The sequence below is a fragment of the Mauremys reevesii genome, linkage group 2 (genome assembly GCF_016161935.1).
Source record: "Mauremys reevesii isolate NIE-2019 linkage group 2, ASM1616193v1, whole genome shotgun sequence".
Taxonomy (NCBI): Eukaryota; Metazoa; Chordata; order Testudines; family Geoemydidae; genus Mauremys; species Mauremys reevesii.
In genome coordinates this window covers 154,860,445-154,875,387 of record NC_052624.1, presented here as the reverse complement: position 1 = coordinate 154,875,387, position 14,943 = coordinate 154,860,445, and the positions used below count along the sequence as shown (strand labels likewise).

Sequence of the window (14,943 nt, the reverse complement as noted above, 5' to 3'; positions counted from 1 at the left end):
TTGGTGTTGTTTTTCCATCCGTAATAAGTTACTGCTGTCATATTGTTCTGGCATCTCAGGCCCTAGTGTGGCATTGTATCCCTCAGTCACTCACTGATCCTAATGCTGATGACTAAAGACTATATTTAAAGGTAATATAAACAGTTTGATCTTTAAAATACATTTGATCTATAATTTCTATACATAGTTTCTGAACTTTTATTTTACAACAATTACCAAAAAGCTCTTTTTATATGATATTTGCAGCTAAGTTGACAGTAATAGCAATTAAACCCCATCTGTTTGCAGAGCATGAATAATAACAGTTGACACTCAACTTCTAATACTGTTCATTGGAAACCTGTTAAACACAGGAACTTGTTGCTGAAATGGATGCCTTTGGGGCTTGGTCTAAGCCTTCTGCAGACAGAGTTTAGAGGATTCTGAAATTTCACGGTACAGATGCTAGGGTTTGGTGCATAGAAATTTACAGATCCAGCAAATCGTTCACTTATCTAGGATCAACGATCTCTCATGATCCCTCTGGATCACGGGGAATGTTTTCTTTTATCAGGATGCCATTAAACAACGTGAATGCTGCTGTTGCTTTCTGTTATATGCATGGTACTTTACAGACAAACAGGTTCCCTGCCTCAAAGAGCTTATGGTCTAGTAGAAAGGGATAACATGGTGAGCAAATCACTGGTGGGAGAAATGAACAGGGAAATGTTTGAGATTGCTAAGCACGCCAAGCATGGGGAGGCCATTCCAGGAGCAGGGGGAGGCAGGCAAAAGGTGCAGGATTATGAGTAAGAGAATCAGGTTGAGCTGAGGTGGCAGAATGAAGGGTACGCAAGGTGGAAGTTGGGAAGAAAGACAAGAGACCTTATAGGACATGCTATACACAAGACCTTGTTAGACTCTCTTCCTGGGTGTTCCTATGGACTGAGCACCTGCTAGGTTTTTCCTTTTCTAGGGTACGTCCATACTACCCGCCCGGGTCGGCAGGTAGCGATCGACTTCTCGGAGTTCAATATATCACGTCTCATCTAGACGCGATATATCGAACTCCGAACGTGCTCCCGTCGACTCCGGAACTCCACCACCGTGAACGGCGGTGGCAGAGTCGACGCGGGAGCCGCGGACTTCGATCCCGCGCCGTGAGGATGGGTAAGTACTTCGAACTAAGGTACTTCAAGTTCAGCTACGCTATTCGTGTAGCTGAACTTGCATACCTTAGTTCAAATCCCCCCCCAGTGTAGACCAGGCCCTAGAGATGAGACAAGACTGGAGCACTTCCAAACTCAGGGCATTTGGACAGAATAGCACCCTGATCTGAACCAACGCTTCAAGAGCAATCCCTGGCCTCCTTGGCCAGTCCACACCCTGTACATGTGGATTTGTGATGGAAAGAGATTAGCTGCACATTTGCTTGTAGCTGTGTTATGGGTACATTTAAATCCCTAAATTAAACATGGAAAGCTCAGGTTCAGGAAGTGGCTAGCAGACCTGTCCACCTGAGTCTTGCCTTGCCAAGCCAAGCAAACAGACACTCGTGTGCACAGTTACCCATTTTGCATGTCCAGGCGCTGACTTGCATGTGCTATTTAGGAGTGACCGTGGACAAATTAGGCCCCTGTTATTGCTATTTTACAGTGGAAGCTCTTTGAGACAGTGATCCAGTCTTGCTATGTATCTGCAAAGGGCCTGGTACACCGGAGGTGTAATACAAATGATAAAGAGCAATGCCTCCTAACAATGGTTTCCTAACTACTTCTTGGGTTTTAATTTTTATTAATAAAAAGGTTTCCTAGATTTCTACCAAAAATGGTGACAAACTACTCCAGGGAATTGAATATTATATAAATCTCCCAAGAAGCCAAGTCATCAATTAAAACACATTACCCTCTGTTCTTTTCCTTTCAAACACTCAGTTTAATAATAAAAAAGTAGACTACAAAGGGCCCCAGCAAGAAAGAACAATACAGAGTCACTAACTATTACATCTGTAGTGTTACTACAAAGAGGCAGCGTAGCCCGCTGTGTCAGCAGGGAGCTGGGATCAAACAGGGCTCACAAAAACAGCAACTGACGAAACAAAGCTGATCTGGGAGGTGATAAGGCACTTGGTGCACCTCTTGTGATACACTCTGACTGAAACTGATTGCTCGAATAATCATTACTCTGGATCCAACAACAGCATCATTATGTGAAAAAAAGAGAGGCCAAAGGGGGTTGGGGGTGGGAAAAGAGGGCCTGGTTTTGACCACAAAGGATTCTGAAATAAGAGCTGCTATTCACAGGGGGACGGGGAGGGGGATGTGTGTGCATGCAGGTTGGGGCATGTGCATCTCTATGTGGATTTAATTCTTGTGAAAGATGCTGGATCAACAGCCCTGGAAACTCATGTCCCCTGTGTAGTAACCCAACAGGTACCATTTGGCTAGCAGCCCTCCTGTGTAACGGCAATATGCCTTAGGGCTTGGCTACACTTGAGAGTTGCAGCGCTGGGAGTTACAGCGCTGGTCATCCAGCTGTGTAGGGAAAGCGCTGGTGTGTGGCCACACTCACAGCTACCAGCGCTGGTGTGTGGCCACATTTGCAGCATTTGCAGCGCTGTTGAGAGTGATGCATTATGGGCAGCTATCCCAGCGTTCAAGTGGCAGCAACGTGCTTTTCAAAAGAGGGGGGTGGGGTGGGGTGTAGTGTTTCAGGGAGCCGGGGAGAGAGAGAGAGTGGATTTTTGGAGCCAACACTGTGTGTTAGCTTCCTGCCTTGCAAAATCAGAAAATGTTCCCGACCCCTTACTCTTAACTGCAAACAGCCTGCATCCAACGGACTCCCTTTCTCCCCCCCCACAGTTTCTCTCCTCAAGCAAACACTCACTCCCTGCCTGCCTCATTCACAGGGGTTATCTCATTTGATTGTTCACAGTCAGGTACAGATTGATCACAGCAAACAGGAGCTGTGTTTGTTTTTTAGATAAGCAGCTCCCGGAGCTCCGGAGCTCCGAGTTCACAACAAAACAAAGAGAGTAATTTAGTTAAAAGCATTCTGGGATATCGACTAATACCCTGGAGGCCAATAACAGCGCTGGTGTGTATCCACACTTGATGAGCAGCGCTGGATCACCAGCGCTGCACTCACTACACCCCAAGCAGACCAGGTGTTCAGCCAGCGCTGCAGCCAGGGAGTTGCAGCGCTGGATGTGCCTTGCAGGTGTGGACAGTTACTAAGTTGCAGCGCTGGAAAGCCTCCACCAGCGCTGCAACTCTCAAGTGTAGCCAAGCCCTTAGAGTATGTCTGCTTAAGAATCCTGACTTGGAAGGACACCCTGTCAGGCTGTGAGGGGAGTACAGTGATCCCTTCCATCCCTGGCTTCTCTGCCAGCAAGGGAGCCAGCTGGGACGGTGGGTCGTTTTTGTGATCTGGGGGTTATTCAACAGACACTGAACTGAGTCTCAAACAAGAACTGGGCAGAAAATGGTTTTCCTGTCCCTCAAATATTTTCGAGAGTTCAGAAATTCTCTCTGTTCCATATCAGGATGAAACGGAGACCTTTTGAAGTTTTTCAATGAAAAACCAGAGTGAGTGCATGTCCACACCCCAGAATAGCCAGGTGACTAGAACACTTATCTGGGATGTAGGAGACCCAGATTCGAGTCCCCGGCTACCTGATTTGGAGCATGGACTTGAACTCGGGTCTCCTACATCCCAGCTGAATACCCTAATCCAGTGGTGTGACACCCTGGCATCCCCTTATTCACCACTGTCATAAAATTAGGATATGTTTTGCACAAAGGCTGCCTTGTGAGGTATCATTCTAAAAGTCTTGATCTGCTAGACAGTAATATCACATTGGGTTGTATGTGCTATCGTCGTATGTGAAGTTATGAAGTGCAGCTATGTGTGTGTTACTGAAACGTGTAGTGTGGTTGAAAAGACCCACAAGCAGCCTTTCAGGTACAACAGTAAAAAGGCCAAACAATGTTAATGGCATATTGAGAAAATGCACACAAGCACCAGGATTACCCCAGGATCTGTGTACAATAGAAACCTCTCAGAGAGAGCACTACACAATGGGAACTGCTTGACCAACGTCACAGCAAAAGAGCTTTCCAGCAAGTGGGAAGAAGATATAAAAGGGGGAAATGACATCATGATGGTACCTCACTCTCTCTACAACACCACACCTGGAAACATCTGAGGAATAAAGACTGAACCAGGGGAAGTAGTGATCCCAGGCTAAAGGGATTTCTAGCCTGTGTATGAAAACCTGGGAAACTCAAGCTGCAAAGCAAAGGAAGCTTGTGCCCTTAAGAATCTGCCAGCCTGTTTATCACTCAGGGTGAGAATTTGCTAATTTACCTAGTATGTTAAGCTCAATTTGCGTTTTTGTTTATTTACTAGGTAATCTTCTTTGATCTGTTTGCTATCACCTATAATCACTTAAAATTTATCTTTTGTAGTTAATAAACGTACAATATTTTGTTTTAATCCAAACCAGTGTGTGTTTGACTAAGGTGTCTGGAGAAAAATCTCAGTTTGGTTACCACAAGCGTGCATAGTCCTCTTCACATTGAGAGAGAGGCGGACCATGTGTAAACCCATATACTGGCCTGATTTTGACCAGGACAGGACAGTACTGCTCTGGAGTCCTAGGCTGGGAGGCTGATGGCTAGAGAGCCTGCATGTAACTGCAGCTGGGTGTGTCCCTACCTGTGTGAACGCTGGTAAAAGGGCAGGCTGGAAGGGTTTGTAGCTTGTCACAGCAGTACAGTGTAGAAGGGAGCCCAGGCTGGTGGGTCAGAGGGCTCAGTGGTACCTCAGTTCCAGGTGGCACCTTGGGGAGAACCTGTCACAAGTGGCTCTCAACCTTTCCAAACTACTGTACTCCTTTCAGGTGTCTGATTTGTCTTGCCTACCCCCAAGTTTCACCTCACTTAAAAACTACTTGCTTACAAAATCAGATATAAAAATAAAAAAAAATGTCACAGCACATTATTACCGAAAAATTGCTGACTTTCTCATTTTTACCATACAATCATAAAGTAAATCAATTGGAATATAAATATTATACTTGCATTCCAGTGTATACTATACAGAGCAGTATAAACAAGCCATTGTCTGTATGAAATTTTAGTTTGTACTGACTTCACCAGTGCTTTTTATGTGGCCGGTTGTAAAACTAGGCAAATATCTAGGTGAGTTGATGTAACCCCTGGGGTACGTGTACCCTTGGTTGAGAACCACTGCCCTAATCCCCTGGCTATTGGCCATTTTTGTGTGGGTCTCCCTCAAGGTCTCCTGTTGGAGCTGTACCTTTAAATCTGTATCAATAAATAAATATTCAGTGAGGCAGAGGGAGACTGACTCTATAGCCCAGGGGGTAGGGTGATCACCTAGGGTGTGAGAAAGTCAGGTTCAAGCCCCTGCTCTAATAACTAATTATTTATACAAAGTGCAACAGCTTCAATTGGAGAATTGAGAGACCCCCCCCCCAAACTAGACAGTCACCTGGGGGTACAGCACTCTGCTGGGTTCGAGTTGTTCCAGATTGGGGCCTTGAGCCCAGTTCTCCCCATCCCAGGTGAGCATCTGAACCCCTAAGTTATTAGCACCTCACTGTCTCTCTCTGACCAATAAATTCCAGCCTGTACCCAAGAAGCCTCTTGGTTAAAGTTCCCTCGAACCCAGTGCGTTCCAGGGAGCAGTTTCATTTCAACAAATCAGTATTTTCTGATGAAAAACTGTTTTGTCAAAAAATTCCTGACCAGCTCTAACCCCAGCCCATTTCACATAAAGGCCACAACAAGGCACTGAAGCAGAAGTGGCTTTCACTAACTATTGGCCTGAGCTGGATCTGAACAAGTGACCTAGAGGTTCAAGATTCTGTCTTATTACTCATTGCTTGTCTAATGTACTCAGTTCTTTTATCCTTTCCTAGGCTGTAGAAAGCACTTCTTTTATACATTCCCATTGGACTCAGAGCAATACACATACCACACACCGAGCTGCCCTGTGTAGTTCTTACAATGTTAAGGCACTACTCACCATCAGCCCTCAGTAACCAAGATCACTGACTTCCTAGAAATGCCACAGATTAGCTAGAGATATAGGATCAGATCCCCCGCTGGTGTAAATCAGCACAACTCAATTGAAGTCAATGGAACTATAAAGAATTACACCCGAGGATCTGGCCCATCAAATGTATCAAGCTAGACGATTGGTAGCTCAGAATACAACAGCTCCCAGGTGTGCCTGTCGACAATCCAAACAGCACCTTCACATGTCTCTTTTATAAGCACAGGCCAGGTCTAGAGGTGAATCTAACCCCACTGTAATGACATTGAAATTCGAAGCTCTTGAGTTGAAGGGCAATGTCTGTATGTTCTCCACAGTAGTCCCATGCATCACTATGATGCTATGTGCACCTAGATTGCAAGTTCTCCAGAGCAAGGAGCGTCTAAAGTATGTAGCACCTTGGAACCCAGGCTTCAGTGAAGATTGGGGCCCCACTCTGCTAGGTGCTATATGAACACAGATTACTGTCCATGCCGCAGACCCTTTATAATCTATAAGGTATTAGCCTCCATTCTGGGGAAGCCTTATCTGTCCTCTCTCTGCCAGGTTAGTGGAAGCGATAGGCTCTGCAGCTGGTATCCCTCTGCCTGAGCACAGACCGCTAGACAGAAGGGGATCCATAGATCTTAAGGCCAGACAAGACCACTGTGGCCATCCAGCCTGATCCACAGGCCAGAGAATTCCACCCAGCCAGTCCTGTATCCAACTGCTTGAGCTATAGTATATATCTATATCTAACTATATACACACACACACGCACGCACACACACGCCCAGCAACGCTAGTGCACATTCCTCCTCTCCCCGCTCCCTGGCAAACCTTTAGCCTCCGCTCCAGCCTCTGCCTTATGTTTGAAAATTCCATAACATTTTAGGTTAATAAAGCTCTCGTTTGCTTCAGCTAGCACCTGTTTCTATGGTGACACTTGCAACCCAGAATCAGTTTATTAACCAATAAAAGGAAAAAACACTGAAAAATTCAACTGGTATCAAAGTAAAGTGCTTGAAAAACCCCTCAGAGGTGAATGGCCCTGGCATGGGGTCCAGTTCCCCTAATGGAGGGCTGTTCCCTTCAGAGATAGCGGCCTCCTCAGAAGCTGCCCTCAGCTCTCAGACCCTCAGACACGGGATTAAGAGATCACTGCTGACAAAACAGCCCCTGTCTCTTCGTATCACACAAGCAGCTTGCTAGCCTAGCGCCCTACTGGGGCCCTCTTTTCACACAGCTACCGTACTGCGCAGAAGGAACAGCTGTCGGCGTACCGCGTTCCTCGCTGAACAGACTGTTTTCTTTACCGGCCCTGCTGCTTCACCTTCAGGCATCAGAGTGCCCCTAATGAGAACAAGGGGAGGCAGCAAGCCCTTGTCACAGGACAGTCACAGCCAGTCCCCCTCATTCTCACCTACATCAAGAGAGTTTCTTTTCAGGAAAACAATATTCAGAGGCCGGATTCACAAAGGTGTCTCGAAACCATCAGCTTGAGGAAATGTAAACTTGGGGGTTACTGCTGGTTCTTGAGTGGAAGGTAGACATATGGGATGAGAGTGTTATCTAGTGGTTAGATTACGGGGCTGAGGATGAGGGCTTCTGGGTTCTTTTCCCAGTTCTCAGAGCAGAGAGTAATCTAGTGGTTAGAGCCAGGGGCAGGGTGATGGTGGCTGGGAGTCAGAAATCTTGGGTTCAATTCCAAACTCTGCCACTGACTCACTCTATCTGACTCTGGATGAGGCTCTTAACCTCTCCACAGATCACTTTCCTTAATCTTGCAAAGACTCCAAACATCTTCACTTGTGCAAAACCTCAGGCTAGCTCTGCCAAGCAACAGATCAGACCCAGGGTGGGTCGGTCTCTCTCTTTCTCTGCACTCAGGAATTCTCCTGGCTGGCAGAGTTGGTTTCCATAACAACTTTCTGTTACAAACATATTTTGATAAAAATAAAGTTAAAACAGCAAGGCTTTGGTGGAGTACAAATTTGCTGCGTTCTCTCTCTCTTTTCTGCTCTTTCTCCCCCTCCATCTCTCCCCCACAACGGGGGGGGGGGGGGAATAAAGAAGTAAAACATAGCGTTTGAAGGACAGTATTTTCTCCCTTCTTTCTCTCTCCCCACTGAATACAAAATGAAAAGCCTTGTTTACTGGATTTCTCTGTAAACTGGTTCAGTCCCTGCCTAGTTACCTGATGCTCTACAGTATATACAGGATAATGTGATAAATTCATTTCCAATTCACTGCATTATCCTTTGAATATTTTAATGACTCATTGAATGGAGTAAAAAAAAGCTATTTCAAATGAACAATTATGCTGCATTAGAGTAAAGGCTGATTATATTTAAACACTGCTTGCATGGATAACGGGACATATCGACCTCCGCCTAGAAGAGCTAATTTGGCTCTTATCTCTAAATAATTTTACACTGCAAATTACCATGAAAACCTAAAGGGCTTTAAAAACATTCATCAAAAGATATTATTCCACTTTGTAGCAACATTTTTATTTAAATTATTTTGAATGGGAGTGAAAGCATCTCTTGTGTTTGACAATCAGAGAAACAGCGTTGTCATCACTGATAAGGGAATGTAGAGCTGTATGGCAGAAGGTATTCTATAGATTAAGCCACTAAAAGTAACCATCGGATAGTGGTAATGCTTCGGATTGAAACCCACACCTCCAAAAGGAAATTCAGCATGAACACCAACTTGGTGGAGTGCCAAGGTATTGAAGAACATATAATGGTACTTAGCACTTCTCTAATGGCATCCATGTGAATAACTCAAAGTGCTTCAGTGGATGTATTAGTGGATTAAGGTTTCCTGGTGGATCAGTATAACCTTCATTTTGCAGATGGAGAAACTGAGGCACAATGAGGCAAGGTGATTTGCCCAAGGCCACAGAGTGAGTCGGTGGCAGAGCTGGGATTTAAGCCTAGATCTTCAGAATCACATTCATGTGCTTTAACTACTATCCCATGTTTCTTGTCCTGGAAACTAAGGTCATGGGCATTGTCTACATGCAAATTGATGATTTAAACTAAATTGAAATAAACCCCTTTTAATCTGAAATAAGAGAGTGTCCACACTCAGACTTGTGCCAAAATAACAAAAGGTTTGAATTAAAACCACTAAGAGTTTCTCTACAAATGAAGATTGTTCCAGATTACGGCAGGGTGAGAATTTAAAGTGCAATAGCTATTCTGGAATAGCTCCATGTGTAGACAATCCCTAAATCATTTCAGTGTCAGCTGGTGTGCAGACAAGACCATACATAGAAGCTATCTGAAGCAGAGACTTTAATTTACCAGGGTACTGGTTTTCATTTACACCAGGGACCAGATTTCTAAAGGTATTTAATAAGTGCCTAACAATGCAGCTAGGCACCCAATGAGATTTGCAAAATCAATGGGAGCCAGAAATATCCCACTAGTTGTTTAGCTGCATCTTATGTGGCTAAATACCTTAGGCATCTGTAGTACCTAAATACACCACACTGACAGTATAAAAGGGGCATTGAAGCGAGTCTAAATGGCCTTGGTGTAAATAAGATGCAGTCCCTATGTGTCTGTACAGCTTCTATCGTGATAAGGCCCCAATCTCTGGTGTCCCTTGCTGCTATTGCAATATAAACAAACATTAATAAATAGCTTTCAACTGGATCCAGACCTGTTTCTAGACACAGACTCATCGTAGTCAGAGATGGAAAAGTGCTACTTGGTCCCACTTAATCTGTGCCCTGGAGGCCAGTGCAGGATTCTTCTCTTCAATCTATTTTCCTAGGCTTTATCTAGTCCAGTTATATGAATTAGGGATGGGAGACCGACATAACTAAGAACACCCCCTCCTTCCCCAGAAGCTTAGCCCCTTGATAGAATGAACTCTCTCTCAGGCTTGTAGGAGGTTCTGAGCTAGTCAGGTAAGCAGATTATCACCCTCTCCCTACCCTCCCCCCTTATGCTTTCCGGTTGGGAATGGAAACAGAATTGCCTAAAAGTGTCAGAAGAAACCCTTGCCTTGCCATTTGGATTGACCCGCTTTGCCGAGGCAAACGGAGCTTTAATCCGAATCCCTCCCTGCTTTCCTTTAGAAGCGCTTTTATTTTTGCAAAGACGACAATAATTAGAAAAAGCTAATGCACTGGAAGGATCTGTGTACAGAATGGAAAAAATGAGCTCAGGCTTTTTTGCATTTAGTAAATATAAAAATTAATGAGAGACTTTCATCCTGTTAGAAATGCAGAAGGGCCCCTGTGAAGGATTTTCTTTTAAATTGTACATGAATCTCTGCAATTATTCTGAATGCTTTATTTTTTTAGCCAATTAGGAAATGCATGGAAAGTATTAATATCCAATTTTAATTTGCTTAATATTCCTATTAACAATAAAAAGTCTAATTAAGGTATCTACAAAACGCCCTTAGCAGTAATTTCAGAGAATAATAGAGGAGAATGACTAGATATTTCTTGTTAAATGCATGCTGCAAATTAATTGATATCTTAATTAGACTTTAGTACTAAGATTATTAGTTAGATTGAATCAGAGCTGCAACACCTAACCTTTAAAAAATAAAATAAAATAAAATAAAAGCAGGCAACAGAGAGAGAAACAAGCTGCTTTTCTAAATGTTGTTTCTCTAAAGAAACTGATAATGTAATGAGAGAAAGGTTGGAAACAATAAAAGGGCGTTAGCAAAAAATAATAATAATGCTTCCTCCTTCTCTTGTGTCTTCTATGCCAGAATCTCACATCACATACACAAATTAAGCCCCCTAACAATCTTGTGAGATAGGCAAGCATCATTACCAACATTACCGTACAAGGAGGTTAAGTGATTTGCTCAAGCTTGCACACCGAGTGGGAACAGAATCCAGGCCTCACCTCCTAAGTCTCTGTACCTAAAAGACTGTTCAGTCAAAACAAAATTATTCCCCCTATTTGTTCTCTCCCCTTGCCACCAATGTAAATTCTCACTGATCATTTCCTTGTGAGAAATTTGATCCTTGAATTGCATATTCTTGCTGCTTATTCCTGGGTCGGCTCCAGGACACTGACTCATGGCAATCCATTATCGACAGTCATACCGCCGAACTGCAAGTGACTCAATAAATGTGTGTGGGGATTTTCATTTTAAGACTGTTCTATTTTCCTCAAAAGTTTCTGACAAGGGGACTACCCACAGCACTAGAGAGGGAGGTCTTCTCCACACAACCTGCACTACAGAATGCAAAGGCTGGTGTTAAAACAAAGATGACACTTACCTTCCCATCCAATACTTGCATCATGCTAAAGGAAAGGGCCAGAGAAACTACAATCCCTGTTTTCTGATTGATGAAAGTGTAAAAGGGTTGAAAATAAACCTTACCCGAGTCTCTCAACTGGAGAAAATCCCAGAATCTAGGTAGAACTAGCTGAAATGTTTTCATTGCAAATATCGTTTTGACCAAAAAAAAAAGTGGAAAATTTTAGTTTTGATTGAATTTTTTTTTAAATAAAAAAATGTTTTTATTTTCTGTAAAAATATTAGGCTGTCAGTTCAGGTTTCCCTTCAATCAAAAAAAGTTGTCATGGGAAATTTTGAAAACAATTATTTCCCCAACATTCTTTACAAAAAATAATTGACATTTTTGGACCAGCTCTACTCTAATGTATTGGGTAAACAACCACCTACCTGTCTTAACAGTCCTACCACTTCGTATTTATATAGCAACCTTTCATCCTAGAGAGTTTCGCACACAGAACCACAGAAATGCAGCTACCTCTGGAGAGGAGCATACAACATTTTACACACAATTCGAGAAGAAAAGGGAAAGCAATTTTTGGCCAAGAATACTGGGTCAAACCCTGGCACTTATGAAAAGCCCCAGACAAAGGCAATCAAAGAATGGGGCGAGGGGAATTGTGACTAGACTTCATGCTGACTGTTGGGGGAAAAAATCACCAAGGATAGACTTGAAATATATTGGGCAACCATCAGCAGAGCTGGTCAAATTGTGGGGAAAAAAATAATTTGTAAATAATCGATTCAGCCACTGGCGTGTGTGTGGGAATCAACGAATAAACTACTTGTGAATATTATTCAGGCAGCTCTTCTCCCCCAAGGTCTCTGATGGCCACACTGAATGCATGGGACCCGTTTGCAAGGGCTCATCCAAAGAGGGTACCGGGCCTGTGTGGTGTACAATTCTCAGTGTAGGAGGAGGAAACACTGAGAAGCCTCTGCTGGGATTTGAACCTGGGGTTCCAAGGACATATAGCTGCAATGCTTAGGTTCGCTGATGTTAAGAGCTGATATAACAGCTAAGCTATGCCTCTCCTACCGGCTTCTAAACTGAGTTACTGGTCTCATCCCACTGCACACACCAACTGGTTTTTATGCTCATTTGTTCCATGCTGAATGACTGACATATAGATTTATACATACACACTCGAGAACATCTCCTTATGGGAGTAACTAACCACCTTGAAGCAGACCAGCTGTTCTGATTCCCTCAGGTAACTGCTCAAGCCTGGGCAGTACAAATGAATAAAAGGACAGGGATTTCCTAGTGAATTACAAATCTCACAGTGATAGGGTACAGAGGGAAGTGCTGTCTTGCTGTCACACCCTGTACTAAGCACCAACCTCATGCGGGGTAGGGTTATTGACGTTAACAGGACAGATCCGAGAGTCAACACAACACAAACCCCAGCATTAACCTGACATCCCTTCCTCAATAAACTCTGCTTTTAATTTGGACTTCTGATGTTGAGAAACCCCAAAGCCTCCAAAATCTGCTCATGTCTCAGCTCCTCAACCAGCAAGCCAGGCAGGAAGATGGGTTTGCCGCAAGCTCAGCTGTATGAGCCAGATTCAGCATTGAAGGAAGCAGGTGAACCAGTATCCAAGTCAGTGGAGTTGCAGCTGCTCCCATCTGAGCTAAGTTTGGCCTCTGGAATTGCACTGTCTACACCACCCATCTCATCTGCTCCATTCTCACTGCGTTCCACCTGCTGCATACTATCGCTCCAAGTCACGTGCAGACAAAATGTTTATCTTCCTGAGACTCTGGGCTTAAAGTATCAGGGGGTGACTGAAGCAGAAGGTGCTCAATGTAGAATACCTGTGATTTCACTTCTCCCAGCTGCTAAGGATGTATCTCCATCTAGTCTACAAAAGGAGGACGACGACAAGTGGAAGCTGAAGAAGGGACATTAGTGAGTTAATGAATGACTAAGCCCTCATTCCGCTGTGCAAAGCTCAGCTTTATAATACATGGAGAGTTGGGCAAGGCTTGTGTCCAGGTTTCCTTCTCCTCGTATCCATGAAAACCACTTACAATCATTTGTAACAAGCCCTTGGTGAATGGTAAGGAAACATCGCACCTGTTGTTCCCCTACCCAGCAAGGCGGCTATTCAAGGCCCAAACCTGAAGCGGTACACAGGAATGAACCAGAGGAGGGAAAGTAAGATGCAGGAGAAGCAGTCCTGTAATGTCTCTTTTTGGGGCTACCCCACAAATTAGCCCATCGTCACCCTGCTCACTTAAAAGAACGACTATCCCTTATTTGAGCGCAGGCTAAGGTCTGGCTTGGGGGAAAAGTTAACTGAATGCGTTGAGCGACATTTACACATCACTGGTGTGATCCTATGCAGGAGAGAGAAGAGGAAAACAGGGCCAGTACTCACTTTGATGTTAATGACAACCCAGTGTCTCCAGAAACGGTACTTTGGATTAGCTCTGTTCGGGGCATCTGGATCCACCATGATCAGCACATACTTCTTATTCTGAAATATAAAAAAAACAAACCACCCCCAACCTTTGAAACACACAGGCTTACAGTGTTTTCACAATTCAGTAGTAGGTAAATGCTCTTAGGGGAGAGAGGGCATAGGGCAAAGAAGATGGGAGAAGTAGGACTTTGGGATTCTCTTCCTAGCTCTGCCTCTAACTCAGTGAAGCTTCAGTGCGGGTAGTACGCCATTAGTCTAGGGATGTCCATAAATACTCACAAAGGTACATACCTGAGGTACAATCCTAGCATGGACCTCGGGTATGTACTCAGCTCGCTAGCCCACTCTGACCCCTGCATGGAGCTCTTTTCACTGCTATTGCTACCTGCACTCACTGGATTCAAGCTAGGTTGCATAGGCTAGCCTGTGCGGAGGTTCTGCTGTGTAGATATACCACTGTGGGAGTTAATCACAGGTTAGGACAGAGCCTGCCTCTTGCCGTGTTGTGTCTGTCCTGAGGAATGTCAACCTCAAGGGGCATCAGTCCAGGACTTTCATCAGCCCTGAATTCTCTCTCTCTCTCACCCACCCCCACTGTAACAGTTATATTTGTGTATGATCCTCAGATGAAATGAGCTGTAAAAATTCGACGTATCCTATTACTGAGTGCTTCATGCTAAGCCTGGATTCCTTCTTCTGACATTTTATTCCTCGTGGCCTAAACTTCCTCTAAGAGCTCACAGAGGAAGAATGGGCTTTTGTAACAAGTCCAAATACAAGGCACCGGAGAGAATTTTCCCCAACCGTTCACTAACCACATCCTACAGCAGAGTAGCACAGAGAGACATGCCGTGACACAAGGGGCTTTCCACACAGAGGCTTGCATTCCACTGGAAATGAGGGACAGGATATAGTCTAATCTCAGAGACAGAATCTCACAGCCCCTGTGCACTACCCTGCTGGGTCAGTTGTGCGAACAGTCTGGTAGCAAGGGGGAAAAAGTCTCCACACCGACTAAACAAAACACTGACTAAATTAATTCAGCCGAGAACAGGAGCTTCCAGGGCAGAGCAGGCCAATGAGCTCTCTTAAGTCCAGTACTTTGCGTCTGCCAATAAGCGATATGCCAAGAAGGCAAAATAGTTCCATAATGCACTGTAAGTGGAAAAAGTAAACCTG

At 44.3% G+C, this 14,943-nt stretch overlaps 1 protein-coding gene across 12 annotated transcripts in view; it reads right to left on the bottom strand.

Moving 5' to 3' along the window:
- Window positions 1-14,943, bottom strand: part of PEBP4 (phosphatidylethanolamine binding protein 4) — a 255,576-nt gene that overhangs the window by 139,267 nt on the left and 101,366 nt on the right. For 10 of the 12 annotated variants that reach the window (XM_039521624.1, XM_039521627.1, XM_039521625.1 and 7 more), the window contains one exon: window positions 13,720-13,818. The exons of the other annotated variants lie outside the window; for them this stretch is intronic. In XM_039521624.1, coding sequence (XP_039377558.1) covers window positions 13,720-13,818 — 99 coding nt within the window. The remainder of the gene's footprint in view (window positions 1-13,719; window positions 13,819-14,943) is intronic. 12 annotated transcript variants of the gene reach the window in all.